This window comes from Rhyacophila brunnea, unplaced genomic scaffold, assembly GCF_057557595.1.
Source record: "Rhyacophila brunnea isolate RB1 unplaced genomic scaffold, BYU_Rbru_1.0 scaffold_13, whole genome shotgun sequence".
In the NCBI taxonomy this organism is placed as follows: Eukaryota; Metazoa; Arthropoda; class Insecta; order Trichoptera; family Rhyacophilidae; genus Rhyacophila; species Rhyacophila brunnea.
In genome coordinates, this window is record NW_028232785.1 from 31,440,676 (window position 1) to 31,461,687 (window position 21,012).

Here is a 21,012-nt window from a genome sequence, read left to right on the forward strand (position 1 = left end):
TTTGTTTTGCATTATACTATAGATATTCTCAAATGCTTTCAGAAATGTCTGTTGATGGTGCCTGGTTGAGACTCCTCGATTTTGCTGTGCCCTGCTGTCAAAAATCCTGGTGTCGTGATCTTTCCGAACGGAGGCTGGAGAAACAGAACAACAGAACTTTTCGTCTCCAGCCAAGTGAACTGTGGTAATCAAAAACTATATCCATTGTGTAAACTTTAATAGGAGGGTCAACCCCACGGATTAGGCAGGGACCAGCTGGTCGAAGAGCCTTCCGGGCGAGTGACATAACTATTTAGTGTACCTAATGTACTATATTGGTGATGCGAAACAATTTTTTTTCTCTGGTGAAACTGTCTAATTTGAAAAAACTGTCTAATTTGAAAAAACTGCTAACGCTTTGGTACTCGCATTGATTATTTGTTTTTCAATTTAATTAAGATATAAAATATATTGATACCATTTGAGGTATACAAGAAGACTCGCGTTTTCGCGCAGATGTAATTTGATTCAGGTGCTGGGCGAGTGATTGATGTTGTTGTTTTTGGTTCAGCTATTAGTGTGTTTTTTCTACTTCTACTTCTCTCTAGCCATCACGAATCGTGCCGCAGATGGGCCGATTGTGATGTTTGCTCCCGCAGACTGGAACTTATTGTATCTGGTCGTGCTCTGCTTCTACGATTTCTTACAGCAATCATGAATCGGTACTGACGGTGGACCGGTTATGATTTTTGCTCCCGCCGACTGGAACTGACAGTATATGGTCGTGCTTTTTGACACTAATAGTTGTAACGTTTCGCTCTAGGGAGATAGACACTTTCTTTTCTCTCTAGTTCACTGGATAAGGCAGCGCTGGTTGGAGCTGATTGGTCTGACTAAGCCTACTTTTTGCGTTCTGGGATTCATGTTTTTACCATGATACTATCGCGCTCTTTGACGAAATGGTGGGGGTTTTTCTAGGTTTGACACGATGTGAATAATATATACAAATGTCATTCCGGCCTCGAGATTCGTTCGAATCTACTTTGACGATGTGGAGATCGCAGCCTGATATCAAATTGAGAGTTCCTTTCTTTTGTAGATTACGTTGGACGTTTTGTTTAAAACGATATCTGTAGCCATTTTTAAATTTTATATTTTCAGAGAATTTCTTACTCGAATGTGAGAAGCCTCAACCTGTGAAGGTTATATTAACTACTCATAGCTTCAGACTGGATTTTTTGATTCTACTCGACGTTGTTTGGTTTACGTTTAGCACTTTCTTAGCTTCCTTTTGTTAGCCCGCTGTTGAAATGGTGTCTTCAAGGACCTCTAGCCTCAGGATTGGCTCTCCGGTGGTTGGAGTGGAGCTTCCGGGTTAAGGCACGGGTTCCGCCGCGGACTGTCTCATGTTTTGTTTGGTCGATGTGTTTTAGGATCCACGGTGTAGTAGTTACATCTTAGTTTTAGTACATCATCCTAGCGTAATCTTGAAGATCGAACCGTGTTCTCTGGAACATATGACGCCTTATAACACTTGATGGACGTTAACGTAGCTAACTAACGTAAAATATTTCATATTTACTTTTCAAATTATTTCAAATATATTAGAGCTTCCCTCTGTTTTAGGTGTCAACTATTGTTTGTCTTGTTGAAAGTTCTACACGCATTTTGTACCAGCGGCTTGTGTTTTCATCTCTTGTCATTTTTTTGGACGCTAGGCTTACAGGGATTCCAACAACCAGTAGTTTAATTTTATTTGACTAAGTGTTCTGACACTTGAATTTTTAATATAATATTAAATGTTAAATACTTCGGACTGGGATCCAGGACCAGTAAATTTATTCCGAAAAGAGAAGTGAAATCAATTGCTAGGAATCAAAGCGCAGTTTATTATTGTCTATTATGTCTACTATTAATTATTACCTATGTTTAATATTGACTTCTATTGCTTACTATTACATACGATGATATGTTTACTACTGATACCTGTTGGTACGTTGCCTACATTGTCAAATGGCAACTTCTATTGTTACTACTTCCACTTATGAGATTATACCTGAATAACCATAGTGTGACTATTTGTTGAAAGATAATTTCCGTAAGATCACCCATCTGCGGTAAATTAAGAACTGGTATTGAACTTTATACGCCGGAGTTGTGGAAAGTTTGTCTGTCTTCACAAGTTAAATTCTTTTGCCTATTGCCTTTTGCTGGCAAATTCTTATCTTTGACTTAACTTAACTTGAATTAAAAAAGTACTGATTACTTTTAAGCTAACTATTACTTTAGCAAATGTTTATTATCTAAAATTAAACAATTAACTGTTGTCCTTATACTGTGAAGGAGACTATTAATCTTGCTGTACGTTCTATTTGATGAACGGTTATTTGTGTAAGCAATTATTAAAGCAAATTTATTGATTACAAACTTAGACTTTAAAAATTGTGCCAGTACATCATTGTCTGGGCACTGATTAAATCTATTTGAAGAATACGATAGTAATGGGTTGTAAGATCTGATTTAATATTCCATTACTTATAAAAATGGAATGCCTTTTGTAACTACTTTTTACTACTGACTTGTATAAAAAAAATTTTGCCTTACGAACCAATGCCTAAGAATTTATAGTATTTTAGCTTTTCCCCACTTTACAAATTTTTACAAATTATTATTGAAGTTATCGGTTAACCTAACATGCAGAGATGTAGGGAAGATTATGCGACCGAACACCACAGAATCCGCCGCTCGACAGTAGGGAACCCCGACATAATTCAATGACTATCTCTGCCCTTCTATAACGGAGGGAATTATTTGGAAAATATTTTGTGAACTACATCTGCGCTACCTGCCTCTACTGAATTTATACTCCTCTCTAGCTCTACCTTTACTCACCGCACCTCCACCCAAAAGAGTAGTGATTGCCATGTTATCCGCGCTCCGGAAGCGACACTACCTATAACTCATACTACCACCGGACGACGCCAGGAGAAGTTCCAACCTCTGGCTGGACCTTCTTTCTCGACGAGGGGGGTAATGTAACATTATTATTCACAGTCTTGTGTATAATATACGTTTTCAAACACTAGCAACTCCGTTGAGGATTTTTTGAGACGTCGTTGCATTGGCAGAATTGCGCGGAGACGAATTTTAAGTTGGCAGCTTGCCTACGCGTGATTAAAAGGCGTACGCATTACTGTGAAGTCAGTCAAGTGTGGATCGCGAGCAAGGAAGGACGTTATCGGGCGGGCCGCTCGGCTGGCCAGCCAGCAAGATGGCGTCATCTATCACCGGTATTTATCGTATCACATTGTTTGAAGGATTAGATTCTTTGTTCTTGAAATTATTAATAACCTCCCCCCGGTTACTCTGGTAGTGTTGATAGGTATTCTGGCATCTGGTTCTAAACTAATTTTGTAACTTTTATAACGTAATCCCGGCTGTGCCCGCGTGAATCTTTGTTGTTTTACTGGTTTCAATAAACATGCTTTCGTGTCCATTTTGGAACATTCTTAAATGATTTTATTATTTTTCTTGTCCTGATTTATCCCGTATATAGAAATATGCCAGGAGAGACGTCAGGCAAGATGGCGCCCTCTGATAGTATAATTAATTGATTATTTTTCTTAATCCTAAGTGCTGAAACCTGGAAGATCTATAACCAAAAGACCACGTGGAAATCCACGACCTACTGTTTGTAGGTATTATAAACCTACGGGGATGGAATCCTCATGTTGTACCGCTTTTTATTGTTTTGTATTGAGCTAAGTCCGGATGTTAAACGAATTATCTATATCTATTTAGCCATGGTAGCTTCGTTTCAGGTTACGACGAGAAAGAGATTGTTACAGCAATTTCCAATAAATAATTAGATACTGAATGATTGGTCGGCCATCAATATTAAATTAAGTAGAAATGGGATCTTTATACCTATACCAAGAAAAGGAATGCTCATGAGACCGGCAAAATAAAGATAATATGAACCTAGGTATGTATTTGATCAGACCGACCATACATACTTAAAGAAATTTTTTAAAAGCTAGCTAGCTGACACGAGTTTTTGTGTAGGTAATTTTATAGTATTCCATATTGTTATTGTGGTTAAGGTGTTTTGAGACCCACAACCTAATTATTTTTGGTTTACGTTTGGTTTATGGTCACAAAAAACTATATGGACTACTAAAATTACCGAGTGTTAAAATAAAAGTCAGTTGTGAAGCACAAGGTATATTTCAATTACGTGATAGGCATGTTTTTCTTACCTGTGGCTAAGTAACGCAATGTTATTGCCAATCGCTCACCGGCCATAATGGGTTTACGCATATGGGTGTCTCTTTTTTTTATAATTATATAATTATAATTTTTATAATTATAATACTTGAGCGATTGGCAATAACATTGCGTTACTTAGCCACAGGTAAGAAAAACATGCCTATCACGTAATTGAAATATACCTTGTGCTTCACAACTGACTTTTATTTTAACACTCGGTAATTTTAGTAGTCCATATAGTTTTTTGTGACCATAAACCAAACGTAAACCAAAAATAATTAGGTTGTGGGTCTCAAAACACCTTAACCACAATAACAATATGGAATACTATAAAATTACCTACACAAAAACTCGTGTCAGCTAGCTAGCTTTTAAAAAATTTCTTTAAGTATGTATGGTCGGTCTGATCAAATACATACCTAGGTTCATATTATCTTTATTTTGCCGGTCTCAAGAGCATTCCTTTTCTTGGTATAGGTATAAAGATCCCATTTCTACTTAATTTAATATTGATGGCCGACCAATCATTCAGTATCTAATTATTTATTGGAAATTGCTGTAACAATCTCTTTCTCGTCGTAACCTGAAACGAAGCTACCATGGCTAAATAGATATAGATAATTCGTTTAACATCCGGACTTAGCTCAATACAAAACAATAAAAAGCAAACATGTTCAAACACGCGTCAATATCATTTTACTCCCTACTTCAATTATAGTTTGTCAATTTATGGCTACGGCCGTATGTTGTAGCTTAACCACTGGGGAATGACAAAAGAAATGGCGTATTTCAAAAAAACACTACCTTATTCTTAGGTCAATAATTATTATAAAGCAATCATTATTCATAAGATGTTTATCACAATTGAATGGTCAAAGACATAGCTTATAATAAATATCTTTAGAATCATCTTTAAATGTGTTAATCTTGCCGATTTTTTGAATAATACAATGCCTAATTCTTGTCAAATTTGAGATCACAGAGATTATCAATATAATTTTTTATCGTGAATATTTTACAAAAATTATCTCGTAATAAATTTTGCTAATGGTTTTATAAATGCGTTAAAAAATTAATAAATGTTAAAAATCTTAACACCACAGCACAGTTATGTACCGAAATATGACTATATTCTAAAACATTAGAGCGAGAGGTTTAAAAGAATACTATTTTATGTAACAAAAATACTTTATGCAGTCATTAAATGTTTAAAATAACTATAAAGGATAATAAGGCTTCAAAATTATATAAATAGATTATCTACAACGTTTAAGGAGTGTCCAGGATCATGGTTTGAAAATACAATAAAAACTCAATTTTGACCTTCGACGAGCATGTCCCCCTAAAATTACTGTAGCATCCGAGAGTTTTCCGTCTTGCAATCCACTCACGAACCCAAACTCGTCTGGGTCTTGGTTTTTTATTGTCTACCAACAATAAATATGCCACGAGTGCCGCGGCAGTAGCTCCATCCGCCGGCATTATATGATATGGACAGGAACCAAATAGATAAATAAATTTAAAATCTCACTAAGCCTACTGATTTATTTCGTTTTATATTATCTGTTTGACGTTTACGAAGGCGTACCAACCATAAAGTTTGTCAAGCGTCATGTTGGTAGTATTGGTCAGTGGCAAATATGTGACACAATAGATTTTACGGCATCGTGTGTAAACGGATTGGCACATACCTACGGGTGTCATAGAATCTAAGCTCACGCCTCTGTCATAGATTTTTTTGACATATATTGGCTTATGTGTAAACGGAATGGCATAGATATGATCATAGACACTAAAACGCTCTTGTCACATATGTGCCCAATCGTCATATAATATATTTGAACCTTAAGAATATATTCACCAAATAATTATAATTTATCTATGATATTTTATATGTTATTGATGGTTTCTGGTAATTTAAATTCATTTTACATGGTTTTCCATTCCCGTCAGATAACACTGTCAAAATATCTATATGGGCATACGGTGAATTAATAAGATTATTAGTATATTATGTCACTTCATGTTTTTTAAGATAACTCAGTTGCGAGCAAATATATGAGCACACCTTGCAATTATGTGGTTTTACACCTGTGTGTGTTATTTCATGTTTTTGAAAACTATTAAGTCGCGAGCACATATATTTATTTTATTTTATTTGGGAAACCTCACAGTCGACATTGCAAGTACACATTACAACATTTTACATAATATACAAGGACCAATAACGGGTTTCCACATTTATATTAAATTAAAACAAAGTGAGAGAGAAGAGACAACTTTAAAATAAGTATATAATAGTAAAATAAGTAAATACGTAAGTAAAAATAAGTATATAAAAATAAGTAAGTAGGTGTTTATGTGCGTGTGTATATGTGTGTATATGTGTGTGAGAGTGCGTGGGAGTAGGCTTTGGAATTTATTGCGGTAGTGTGAAGTTAGTTTTGTATGTTTTATCACAAATTGTTTTTGTGAATGTTTCAAATGTTAGGTGTAAAATGTCTGTATCACTGAAAAGATTATTATACGTAGTCATCATTCTAACGAATGCAGCATTACTAGCGTAGTTAGTGTTGTGTTAAGGTATATGGAATAATTTTTGAGAGCGCGTGCGTTTCTGGGGTATATTTAAACATATGCTGGACTGCACTATTTCGATCGAGTCAATGGCGTTATGTATGATATGGTGTAGGAATTTAATGTCGTGGACAGTGCGTCGTGATTCCAGGGAGTTGATGTTGTAGTTATGTGTGCTGGTGGAATTATGTTGTATTACTTGGGTTGTAGGTAATGATTTCTGGGATATATGGGCATACCTTGCATGTTTGAGGTTTTTCACCTGTGTGTCATTTCATGTCTTTTAAAGTCACTCAGTTGTGAACATCTATACGTGCATTTAATGCATTTATGAGGTTTTTCACCTGTGTTTCATTTCATGTTTTTTAAGACTACTAAGTCGCGAGAATCTATATGAGCATATATTGCATTTATGACGTTTTTCACTGGTGTGTGTCATTTCATGGGTTTTAAGATGGCTCAGTTGCGAGCATCTATATGTGCATTCCTTACATTTATAAGGTTTTACAGCTGCGTGTGTCATTTCATGTTTTCTAAGACTACTTAGTTGCGAGTATCTATATGGGCATACCTTGCATGTATGAGGTTTTTCACCTGTGTGAATCATTTCATGGTTTTTAAGATTACCAAGTCTCGAGCATCTATATGGGCATACCTTGCATTTATGAGGTTTTTCACCTGTGTGTGTCATTTCATGGGTTTTAAGACTACTAAGTTGCGAGCATCTATATGTGCATACCTTGCATTTATGAAGTTTTTCACCAGTGTGTGTCATTTCATGTCTTTTAAGATGACTCAGTTGCGAGCATCTATATGTGCATACCTTGTATTTATGAGGTTTTACACCTGTGTGTGTCATTTCATGGTTTTTAAGATTACTAAGTCGCGAGCATCTATGTGAGCATACCTTGCATTTATGAGGTTTTTCACCTGTGTGTGTCATTTTATGTGCTTTGAAATGAATTAGTTGCGAGAATACATTTTCTTGATGTTGATCAGCAATTAAATCCGTGTGAATTACTTTGTGACTTTTTAGAGCACTTCCGCATCCAAAAACTGAATTACAAAAGCTGCAAATCAAATTACGTGAGAAATGTACTACTCTTCTCAGAATAAGTCGAAGTTCCTTCGGAGTCTCTCGTTCTGAGATTTCTCCTTTAATATTTCGTTCATCTGTCACTTCAGAATACTGTATCATTCTATCTTGGATTCCATGAGGCGAGGACTGTTGACACCTGTCTATATCGTGATGCTTTGTGAAAAAGCCTTTAGTAGAAACCTAGAAAAAACAAAAATAATCGAAGTCAATATTATTCTAAAATAGATTTTAAACTGTTCCATTTGATTAATTTTTTTCAAAGCTTATGCCTTTCAGCATCTTCAGACATTATAAGTGTAGTGAGAATGAAAATTACATTAAGAAATGGTAATAGTACCGACATAGATATTAAATACAAACAATGTTACGGAATGATCCATAAATAGTTAAAAAAAATGCACCTACATGTAACATCGAAAAGCAAATGCACAAAACAAACTGACACAATTATTGTGGTACTACTCTTGGTAATATGTATAAATCTTATATAGTTTCGAATGCAAAATTTTAGATTGATCTGAATAAGATAGTTTCACTTTACTGTGTTTATTTCTAATATTTATTTTCTTGATAAAATAATTTAAGATCACAAGAATAACGTACATATTATGAGGCAGTTGTGCACCCTGTTCGATAAAAAACATTGTAAGCTTCGTGTAGTAACTAGTAATTTCTGTGTCAGTGTGTCATTAGAGAGAGTGCATAGTGTCGGAAAATGCCGAAAGGCGAAACCAATGTCATAAAAAATATTCAAATTGATAGAATTTATATTCAAATTTCATCAGGCAACTTAGATCAATAGAATAAACAATATTTAAATATTTACTAGAACCATCTTATCTTGGCTACGATTATAAATGTTGTATGCAGTGTTACTGACTATATCGGGGACATGGAGTTATACCTGAAAGTGCGGGAGAGAATTTTTATTCAAATTTCAGCAAGCGACTTCGATCAACATTTTAAACGATATTTTAATATATCATACTTCTGAATTCGTGAGGGCACGCAAACAAAGCGTCGCATAGGGATGGCAGTTATCCAAAGAGCGACACTCTCGAGAAGGAATGACTCGGTTAAATATAATTTACACATACAAAAAAATGTTATAGCATAAATATTTTTCTAATTAATAAAGTTTACCCGTTGAGCACATCTGATATTTAAATAATGATTTGAGCAAAACAGCAAGTCTTTAGTAGTGGTAGTTCAAGTATTATGGCTAAACTACTTATAAACGGACCTGCGCAGAAGCACACTTACCTTCGTGCGCATATAGTAGGTGTGTAAACGCTGCGTCTTTGTGTGAAAAGTCCTTCACAAAGGCAACTACGAGAAATTATTATTTTTAATTTAACCGAATATTTAAAAGTGATGAAAAGCTGTACAATTTTATGATAAGTACATATATATTTCTACGGAAAATGATGTTCACAGTTTGCGTTTTATAGCAACTTTACTCAAAAGGCAATAAAGACATTATTTGAAAATTATAAAAAAATGAGAATGGGTCATCGATATATTAATATGTATACTAATCACTTCTACTATTTAAGTGATAATTTGTGTACTCCAAATTATTTAATGAAAACATACCTGCAGCAATACAATCAGTTAAAGTGGCTTTAATGAGTGTTTTCTTAAAAACTCAATAATTACCCAGTATTAATTATTGACTTATCATAATAATTAAGAAGTTAAGACTTTAACTAATGGCTCTTACAATACTCTCCGAAGCGCTTTCCAAATTAAGTTACCATAGGCAATCGGCTTTTGTATTTTAAATCAAAGTAGGTAGGTATTTATACAGTGCTCGAAATGGAAAATTTCAGGAACAGGAACGCTGTATAATTTTCCGAAACTAAGTACTTATGCTAATCCTTTCTTTACGTACGTACTTTTGATATAAAAATGCAACAATAAACTTTAAACTTCTTACGTGGATCTATATTGGGCAGGTTGGTAAGGATTGTCAGCCCGCAGGCGAAATAATCTTGTTTTAACAAAGTATACCGTCAAAAATTGTATTATTCTTTATTCTTACTTTATCTACCACTATAACTAGTGCATGATACCTCTACCACCACTCGTCACTGATTATAACTTATATTACTGTCTCATTTGGGATAGATAAGTTTGTAATTAATTAGTTATAACAAACAACATATCCACATAAGTACCTTATAGATTCAAATTAAAAATTTATTTACGTACTTATAGAAAATTTTACGAATTCCATTTAAATACGTTCACAGAATATCAAACATCAAGAAATAGTATTAAAATAGTGTTTAAAAAATAAAGAAATAGTATTAAAAAAAACAGTAAGTGCCTACCTATACTAAGAATTTATAAAACAACGTTCACATAAACTCGTTCTCACGCAGGTGGAATATACGATTATCCGAAGCGATTTGGTTGAATATAGTTATTTCCTGCCCAATTATCATTAGCAATTATTGCACCTTGGCAGAACAAACAACTTAGATTATCAAAAAAGTTATAAAATAATATATAATAAAATCAATACTAAGTACCAATAATGGCAAAGTTCTCATTTGTACTGGGTAGATATAAGTTGGAAAAAAGTACGTAGAATAAAGATATTCCTATTTTTTTAAAACAAATTTACAAACAAAAATTAAGTAAAAGTTCTCTACACACTACCAATGTATTATTTCTATTATTTTTAAAGTCACAAGCTACAATGCATGTAATAATAATTGTAATACAATAGGAACGTCCCAAATAAATAAACTCTGCAGAAGGCTATTCAATATTTTTTCTGCCCAAACCGTCAATGGCCCAAACACATTTTTGTAGAAAACTTCATTCAATATTTATTGTATAAATTGGGGTTTACGACTTATCATAAATATTTTTTTAACACGAGTCAAGTTGTTGAAATGATAATAATTATTGAATCACAGAACAGATGTTGCCACTGTATTGTCCACCGGAAAGAATTCCTAATGTTTTAGCAGATTTACACGAAGTACCTACTACGTAATTAAGCCTTTATTATTTTTAAATATCCACAAAATTATCAAATTGTGCGTGTGGCCAGAATTATCTTAAATCAGTTTGGATACCAGCGACAATAGTATATAAGTATATATTATGTAATAATATAATTATGTAAAAATTGCGAATTTTTAATCCCACAGGAAAGTACTTATTAAAAACGATAATTGTAAGGGTGATTATCCACCTAGTGTTACGAATAAAAAGCGAATTTAACATAATAGACTTTTTAAACTATTATATTATAAAGCCTATTATAAGGACAGTATTCATCCACAGGTAATTAATAAATAAATGTCAAAGGTTAAAAATCTATCTCCTGTAAAATAGTATTTTGGTTAATTCGCCCTTTTTACAATACACCGACGATAATTATAAAGGTATTCGTATCGCCTGCTGAGAATTTTAACCAACTTTTAAGAGAACAAACTGTTATTAAAAAATATGTTCAATACAAAGTTAAAATTAAAACACAAAACTTACCAGAAGCAACAAAATTCACTTACAAAATAGTATACTCATCATAACCTATGGCAAATAAATGAATGAATGTAGTAGTTATATCACAATATTTATTGTACTATAGTCGCAATTCAACAATAATGTAAATTACAAAACAAATGTAAACATCGTAAAAATAGGGGTTTACGACACGTCATAAACTTTTTTTAACAAAAGTCAATTGTTGAGATGAATACCACATGTTGCCATTTCAATGGTTATTGGAGTGAATTCCTAATGTTATGTGGTTTTAGCAGATTTACACGACTACTTTATTATACTCGTACCTTCATTATTTTTATAAATAACCACTCAATATCATTTTTTAAATGATCAAATTGTGTAGGTATGTGGCGTTACCTGCGACAAAATATTTTTCAATAGTTTCGGTTAACACGTTTCGCCTGATGACATTTTTGACCAACTTTTAGGAGAACAATTTTTTATTAAAAAATCAAGTTAAACACACAGTTAAAATTAAAATACAAAACTTACTAGAATGTGGCAAAAAAAAACACCAAACTAATAATATAAACAATTTTGTTTAGAAACGTATTTATATCTTAAATAATACAAAATATTTTAAATAGCAACTAATAGGAATATTATAGCGGAATTGCACGAGTCAAATTATCAAACTATTTTATATTAATTTATTTAACCACCGAAAACACAATTCATTCACCCGAAAATAAATGGCGAAGTAACAATTTTTGTCACTCCGAATAAAATAATATAATAAATTAGTAGGTAAGTAAATGAACAATGCGTAATAGTCAAAGGCAAGATTGTATTGAGATTTGAAATGTTTCGTCCTTTAGAAATTATTAAACAATGTATACTTTATTTTTTAAGAGTTTTCAAATAGTGTCAGCAAGGCACATTTTTTGGGTAATAAAGTAATTTACGCTTGCAGCTGGTTGTTTCTTGTTATTTAGACAATGCATTTAGACATGGACATATCGACACAAAATAAGAAGGTTGAAAGAAATTTAGGGATGTCATAATTTTTATTTTTAACCCTTGCACGCCCGGCATAACATAACTTCGTTAATTTTTAATTTTGAGAAAAACTTTAAAAGATACATTCATATATAATTATCTCAATCTAACGAACCGCAACGCAATTTTAAATGAATTCACGAGCCGGAACGGTATATTTTGGAATTCCACGAACCACAACGGCGCTCCGGTGCGTTCCTGTCCATTCCGAGCGCTGTAGAGACCTGAAATTTTCACTAGACATGCACAAAAAATATGGTAATATAAAAACCTAAAACGCTATTTTCAGACTTACAATGGTTTTTCAAGAAGTCGACGATACATAAAAAATGTAAATAAACAATTTTTAAAACAAATAAAAATTCATGTCACACCATCAACAAAATTGATGTGTCCATATGGACTCCTGTGCCACTAATGAGTTAAGGGCTAGAATGATTCTATTAAATTTTGTCGAAGTTGCAAAGTCTTGACTATAATTTTTCACACATCTTAGCTTACGGGCTAGACATGTCTGTCTCGCAATCGATCTGCTCATGTCTGCATGAATCCGCCCAATGATGGTCCAGGCCTCATCATGGCCTTAGATCCTCTGAGGATGCTTGGCTTTAGGCGATATCAGTAGGTATTGAAGTAATGAAATGATGTACTGTACTGTATAAAAAATGGGACGGTATTTTGTCTAGGGGTGTCACTGAAATCGACACTCTTGTTGGACTCTGAACAATAATAACTGCTATAATATAAGCGCCCGCGATGGCCGAGTGGTAATGTATCCCCTTGGTAAGTAGAGGGTCTGGTAAAATTCAGATATTGATTTTCAATATGTGTTTGAATCCAGAGGATGGAGCTTTTGGTTGAGCAAGTGGTTAACATCCATTTCTCGTAAAAAGTAATGCTATGAAACCTGTTTGTGGAGCGGGCGAGATCCACACCGGATTGTGGAGATAATTAATTTATAAGAATATAATAATCAAATTTTAATAATAAAGTGTTATGTGATTATTTTTTTTACAGTGAATTGTAATAAAAGAATATTATATAGTTAAACTTATTTTATTATCCAAACCCCATAATATAACAGAGCTGCCAATTACATTTTCAAAACAAAAATATAAAATTATTATTTTTTTCAATATTGAAGATAGGAACATAAAAACATCAGAAACAAACCCGTCGCTATAATATCTCATGAGTTCCGTAACCATGGGAAGACCTTCCCTTCTCCGTAGCGATGCTACAAGAGATCTAAGTTTAGCTTTTTTCACATGTCACCACACGTAGCGATGGACCTAGGTATATCGTACGACCGTGTTCATGCACAATGCCCCAACTCTGGATATTTTTTCTTTTTTATCATTTTTTTTCAATCTCAAAATTTTATCATTTTTCTTATCAAATTTCTAAATAAAATGATGGAACATGAAACTAAAATAATCATAATTTACATTGCAGAGTATTGTTTTAGTGGGTTATTATGAAAATAAACATGCATGAACCGATAAATTGGTGTCGGTTTATTTACAAGTTTTAATCATTTAAAAATTACAATTCAGGTTTATATAAACATACATTTTTCTATTCTTTAGATGTTCGATAGTTTTACAAGGAAACGTAGTTTTAATTTATTCCGGTAACCGGAAACACAACAAGATAACAATATAAAAGCATCAATAACCTACATTATTGGTATTCACAGTATGAATCTTGTCATTTATTCAAGCATAGGATATATATAAATACATAGCATTCATAATATGGAATTATGAATACATAGTCGATCTATAGCTTCGTGGTCTCAGGTTCGAATTCTATTGACATCAAATTCTCGTAAAAACTAAATCTCTTAATACAACCTCCACTCTATGGAGGCCCATATGATTTTACTAGAATAGGACATAATCGAGAAAAATATTGCATTCAAAAAAATATTCACTAACATTTATTGTGTTCATAAGATGTCTTTTAAGACCAATAAGTCGTAAACAGATGCAGATAAGGAAATTCATTGCATTTATAAGGTTTGTCACCAGAATGTGTAATTTTACGTATTTTAAGATGAGCAAAGTGCGATCAACTATAAAAGCATACATTACTTGTGCAAGGTTTTTGACCAGTATGTGTCCTTTTATCGGCTCTGCGCGAAAAAACATTGTTTTCACATTGATCAGCAATTACGCCCATATGAAACATTATGCAAATTAAATTACGAGACATTATATACTCATCTTCTCAAATAACTAGATGGGTATTTCTTGCAGAGAAAAGGTCTTCAACAGAATACTTTTTGCATGTGTTTTAACTGTACTAAGTTTAAGCATCTCTATGAGCATACGGTAAATTTATAGAATTATTTACCAGTATATGTTATTTCATGTCATTTAAGATTAGTGAATTAGGGAGCCTCTATATGGGCATACCTTGCATTTATGAGGTTTTTCACATGTGTGTCATTTCATATTTTTTAAGATTATTAAGAAGCGAACACCTATGTGAGCATACCTTGCATTTATGAGGTTTTTCACATGTGTGTCATTTCATATTTTTTAAGATTATTAAGAAGCGAACACCTATGTGAGCATACCTTGCATTTATGAGGTTTTTCACCTGTGATGTGTCATTTCATGGTTTTTAAGACTACTAAGTTGCGAGCATCTATATGTGCATAACTTGCATTTATGAGGTTTTTCACCTGTGTGTGTCATTCTATGTCTTTTAAGATGACTAAGTCGCGAGCATCTATATGGGCATACCTTGCATTTGTGAGGTTTTTCACCTGTGTGTGTCATTTCATGGTTTTTAAGATGACTAAGATGCGAGCATCTATATGGGCATACTTTACATTTATGAGCTTTTTCACCTGTGTGTGTCATTTCGTGGTTTTTAAGACTACTAAGTTGCGAGCATCTATATGTGCATAACTTGCATTTATGAGGATTTTCACCTGTGTGTGTCATTTCATGGCTTTTAAGACTACTAAGTCGCGAGCATCTATATGGGCATACCTTGCATTTATGAGGTTTTTCACCTGTGTGTGTCATTTCATGCGTTTTAAGATGACTAAGTTGCGAGCATCTATATGGGCATACTTTACATTTATGAGGTTTTTCACCTGTGTGTGTCATTTCATGATTTTTAAGATGACTAAGTTGCGAGCATCTATATGGGCATACTTTACATTTATGAGGTTTTTCACCTGTGTGTGTCATTTCATGGTTTTTAAGACGACTAAGTCGTGAGCATCTATATGGGCATACCTTGCATTTGTGAGGTTTTTCACCTGTGTGTGTCATTATATGGTTTTTAAGAATACTCAGTTGCGAGCATCTATATGGGCATACCTTGCATTTGTGAGGTTTTTCACCAGTATGTGTCATTTTATGTGCTTTGAGATGATCTAGTTGCGAGAATATTTCTTTGTTTTCATTAACAATCCCGCCCGTGTGAACCATTTTGTGACGTTTTAGAGCACTTCCACATCCAAAAACTGCGTTACAAAGGCTGCAAATCAAATAACGTGAGAAATGTACTATTTTTCTCAGAATAAGTCGAAGTTCCTTCGGAGTCTCTCGTTCTGAGATTTCTCCTTTAATGTTTTGTTCATCTATCGTCACTTCTGAATACTGTATCAGTCTATCTTGGATTCCATCAGGCGAGGATTGTTGACACCTGTCTATATCGCGATGTTTTGTGAAAAAGCCTTTGGTAGAAACCTAGAAAAAACAAAAATAATCGAAGTCAATATTATTCTAAATTAGATTAAATAAATATTATAAAATAAATAATTAAATAAATTAGCTTGTGCCTTTCAGTATCTTCAGATATTAAAGTGTAGTGAGAATGAAAATGACGTTAAGAAATGGTAATAGTAGCAACATAGATAATACATACAAATAATGTTATGGAATGATCCGTAAATAATTTTAAAAAAATGCACCTACATGTAACATCAAACGAAAATGCACAAAACACACAATGACACAATTGTGGTACTGCTCTTGGAAATATGTATAAATATATAGTTTTGAATGCAAAATTTAGATTAATGTGAATAAGATGGTTTCACTTTGATGTGTTTATTTCTTATATTTCTTGGTAAAATAATTAAAGATCACCAGAATAACGTATAATATACTATGAGGTAATTTTGCGCCTTGTTCTATAAAAAGATTGTAAGCTTCGTGTAGTAACTAGTAATTTCTGTGTCAGTATGTTATTGGAGAGTGTGTATAGTGTCAGAAGATGCCGAAAGGCGAAACTAATGTCACAAAAAATATTCAAATTGATAGAATGTATATTCAAATTTTATCAAACAACAAATATCAATATTGTTAACAATATTTTAATATTATAAAATATTCAATAATTTACTAGAACCATCTTATATTGGCTACGAATATAAAGTGTTGTATGCAGTGTTACAGACTATATCGGGGTTCGAGGACGTAGATTTATACCTGAAAGTTCGAGAGAATTTCTATTCAAACTTCATCAAGCGACTTCGATCAACAGTTTAAACAATATTTTAATATATCTTAGTTCTGAATTAGTGAAGGCACGCATATTAAGCGTCGCATAAGGACGGCAGTTATCCAAAGAGCGACACTCGAGAAGGAATGACTCGGTTTATATAATTTACACATAAAAATGTTATAGCATAAATATTTTTCTAATTAATAAAGTTTACCCGTTGAGCACATCTGATATTTAAATAATGATCTGAGCAAAACAGTAAGTAGTATTATAGCTATACAAGTTAAAAACGGACCTGCGCAGAAGCACACCTGCTTTCGTGCGCATATAGTAGGTGTGTAAACGTTGCGTCTTTGTGTGAAAAGTCCTTTACAAAGGCAACTACGAGAAATTATTATTTTTAATTTAACCGAATATTTAAAAGTGATGAAAAGCTGTACAATTTTATGATAAGTACATATATATTTCTACGGAAAATGATGTTCACAGTTTGCGTTTTATAGCAACTTTACTCAAAAGGCAATAAAGACATTATTTGAAAATTATAAAAAAATGAGAATGGGTCATCGATATATTAATATGTATACTAATCACTTCTACTATTTAAGTGATAATTTGTGTTCTCCTAATTATTAAATGAATACATACCTGCAGCAATACAATCAGTTAAAGTGGCTTTAATGAGTGTTTTCTTAAAAACTCAATAATTACCCAGTATTAATTAATAACCTATCATAATAATTAGGAAGTTAAGACTTTAACTAATGGCTCTTACAATACTCTCCGAAGCGCTTTCCAAATTAAGTTACCATAGGCAATCGGCTTTTGTATTTTAAATTAAAGTAGGTAGGTATTGATTACTTTAATTACTTTTTTCAATACGACTGGCTTGGTATTAATAGTATGGAGATTTATTGAAATTTTAAAAGTCAACTTACGATAAAAATCGGCGAATAGAGAAGCAAATGTAACAATATATAAAATTGAATATACCCCATGTCTTGGTGTGTAATCTGAATGTGAACACCCGGGTTGAGGATCTTCATCAGAAAATGGTGGCATTTTATCTTCAGTGAATTCGCGCTTTATGTCAGTCTCAGCTTTGATACCAGTGACACCCATCGCAGCGAACTGAAATAAACAACGTTTCATATTATAACATGCTGTCAATAAGTACATATTATTAATATAACATATTAAAATGTTATAATCTAGGTGAAAGTAGGCTGTTAAGATCCGACATAAATAGTGCACACTAAACATTATCAGGCATAATTATTTGTTTTCATTAAATTAGTATTTAAAATTCCATGAAATTCTGCCTTAACTAAGCCATAATAGCACGGCTAATAATAAGAGCTTTCCAAATTGAAGTACTATTGCCAATCGGCTTTTGTATTTCAAATCAAAGTGGGTTCTTTAAAATGAAAATTTAAAGGTAATTTAAAATACACGTAAACTATTATCGATAGGCCGCCTGATTATTACGCACCAGGTTCGTCTTTAGAATCTAATGACTTAATTAATTTAATTTAGTATTTTTTTTTCCAAAAAAAGATCTTTTCAGTTTGTTATATATTTTCTCAAAAGTGTTTTCAAAATTATGTATGTTCCATATATTATATAAAATTCCATAAAAATGTTAATATTTTATAAAGGAACGTCTCTTGACAATTTATGTCTGAAACGAATTCTACAATTTTTTGACAAATTGTTCGGCGCAGAGCGGATACTTTGGAGAGACTGGTAGCTTTGGGTAGCCTCCAAGGCAGATGAAACAGAAGAAGAGTGACCAAGTAAAAGAACTGACTGAGAGCAGCCTTAACTCTGCCCTGATAGAAGCAGAGGATTGAGAGGAGTGGGAATTCTTGATCGCTTAAAAGATGATAACATTCCAAGGTGGTCAACATCCTTTACCATGAGGGAACGACCAAGAACTAATGGGAAACATTGAAAATTTACAGATGTTTTGTGCTTTTATTTAGCGACAATAACTGTTCACACGTAAGATTGCTGACAGTCGTAAATAGTAAGCGACACGCCATGTTGTCATTTTATGGTAGGTACCTTTTGACAGATCGTGAAAATCGGTTAACCTCAAAATGCGCGGTGTAGGTTGTTATTTTTAGCAGGTTTGCCAGTGTCGCTCTACTGCGCAGGCACGGATATCGAACAAATGAAATCTGTCACGTGAAAATTCAGAAGCGAACTTTTTTGATTCATGCAAGCAATCTTGCAACTTGCACAATAATACGTGTGTACACTTGGATTTTCTTTTTATGGCCTCGGTAATATGTACTGTCAGCAGTAAATCTTTGCATTACAACTTTCATGAAGAGTTTCAAGTCATCAGCAAACAACATAAACAGCATTTTTAATTACCAATGCTATGTCATTTATAAAAAAAGTGAACAGCAATGGCCCCAACTTTCAGCCCAGAGGCACACCAGAAAATGTTTTAAATGTCATGTCTGTGACTGATAGAGGGTGTACGATACGTGACGATTCTTAGAATTCTCCCGAATAACGCGATAAATCGTTTAACGGCCTGCTCCAAATGCATGCTGCTCATTCATTATAAATGACCGGCGCCATCTATAGATTAATACTTGAGTCAGCAAAGAAATGACTCAATCCTCGGAGAAATCATGCTGTGCATGATCATCTCAAGAACTCTTGCAGGTGAATAGAGAATGGCTACTTTTCCACATAGTTTTCCACTGATGACTCCGTACCACTCTTATGAATTGGAGTAACCTTCGACATCTTCTGTGCTTCTAGAAAGATACCCGTCTCCATTGCCAGGTTGAATATATATATGAAAGTGGCCCTTGACAAAGTCAATACAGCTTTTTAAAAAAAATCTTGGGACATGTGCGGTCCCTAAGAGCGAGTATTCTTATTTTTTTTTAATAAATCTAAACACGTCATCCTCATCAATTGGGAAGATGTCAACGGATTGGGCACCGCATTATCGTTTTCTCTACATATATATGAACGCGACATACATGTTTCTCCGTCTAAACGCGCCCATTCATGTAGCGTCTCGAGACAATGGTGTCGCGTGTGAAACGGCTCTAAGATTAAAACATGTATTGCTAATTCTAACCCTCGATATAAAACTGCACCAAGGCAAGAAAAATAACACATTATACAATTGAACAAGCCTGATGTATTGGTCTGTAATCTGAACCCGGTTGAGGATCTTCAACATCACATAATGGGTCTATTACATCTTCAATAATCTCGCGCTTGATGACGGATAGTTGATCATCCGTCTCGGGTTTTATATTAGAGAGGTCCGCTGAAAGATACTGAAAGAAACATTATGGTTAACACAGTAAAACCACTTTCACTTTCAATGTCTAATTATAGTCAAAATGAATTAGAAGATAACCTGCCCTAACCAAATAACAAATGTATCGTAGCTGTCAAAATGTATAGTCGAGTTATTTTTAAAATCAACGTTTAATATCATTGTATGTCACTACGCAGTTTATAAAAAAGCAACATATTATTATTCCACACTAATCGTTGTTATTTAAAATCTAAAAAAATCAGTTTCAAAAAACTAACCTCGAAATTGCAACTTAAATCGTCGGCTTTCTCCTGCTTTACTTGAGTGCGAACTTCCGGGCTGATTGGGTGGCTAATCTGCGTATCAAACAAAAGTTTGACTTCTTCATCAGATTGTTCTCCATCACATTCTCGCTTTACGTCCATTTTAATGGTAAATATGTCAGGAAGAACGTGACAGATAGGATCCATTCAAGGTACCTACATTAATTTAAGAAAAGTGTTGCCGCAATACGTAATTATTTATTATGTATGGCCGAGATACTAAAAAGTCTATTCCGTGGAAGCGATCAAACAATAAACTGTGTTTTATTGGATTTAAATTTTGTTCTATTCTATTTGAGGAGGTAGTTTTTTTTCACTCGGGTTTTGCCTTTCGATATTTTCAAGCACTACACGACGTATTCACCAATGGCAAATACACACTAACAGCGTATACTGTTACACCCGTGACTATTTGGCCTCTCTTGATAGTCTAAATTGCGTCTAATTATTAGGTGTAAACATGTCAC

General features: G+C 33.5%; 1 protein-coding gene across 1 annotated transcript; it reads right to left on the reverse strand.

The window, feature by feature from the left end:
* Positions 1–14,579: 14,579 nt before the first annotated feature.
* Positions 14,580–20,691, reverse strand: LOC147077279 (uncharacterized). The gene is made up of 4 exons (XM_085941624.1): positions 20,501–20,691; positions 17,918–18,055; positions 15,793–16,164; positions 14,580–14,588 (listed from the first exon to the last, which is right to left on the reverse strand). The coding sequence occupies exons 1-4, from the start codon at positions 20,645–20,647 to the stop codon at positions 14,580–14,582; spliced, it is 666 nt and encodes a 221-aa protein (XP_085797750.1). The 5' UTR covers positions 20,648–20,691.
* Between the last annotated feature and the right edge of the window lie 321 nt (positions 20,692–21,012).

Bases quoted from the DNA above. Each gene is read 5' to 3' on its own strand.
- LOC147077279 (XM_085941624.1), bottom strand. From the start codon at position 20,647: ATGGACGTAAAGCGAGAATGTGATGGAGAACAATCTGATGAAGAAGTC. The intron at 18,056-20,500 runs GTTAGTTTTTTG...TGTTTATTTCAG, and splicing joins ATTTAAGTTGCAATTTCGAG to TTCGCTGCGATGGGTGTCAC. The intron at 16,165-17,917 runs GTATATTCAATT...TGTTTTTTCTAG, and splicing joins ATTACACACCAAGACATGGG to GTTTCTACCAAAGGCTTTTT.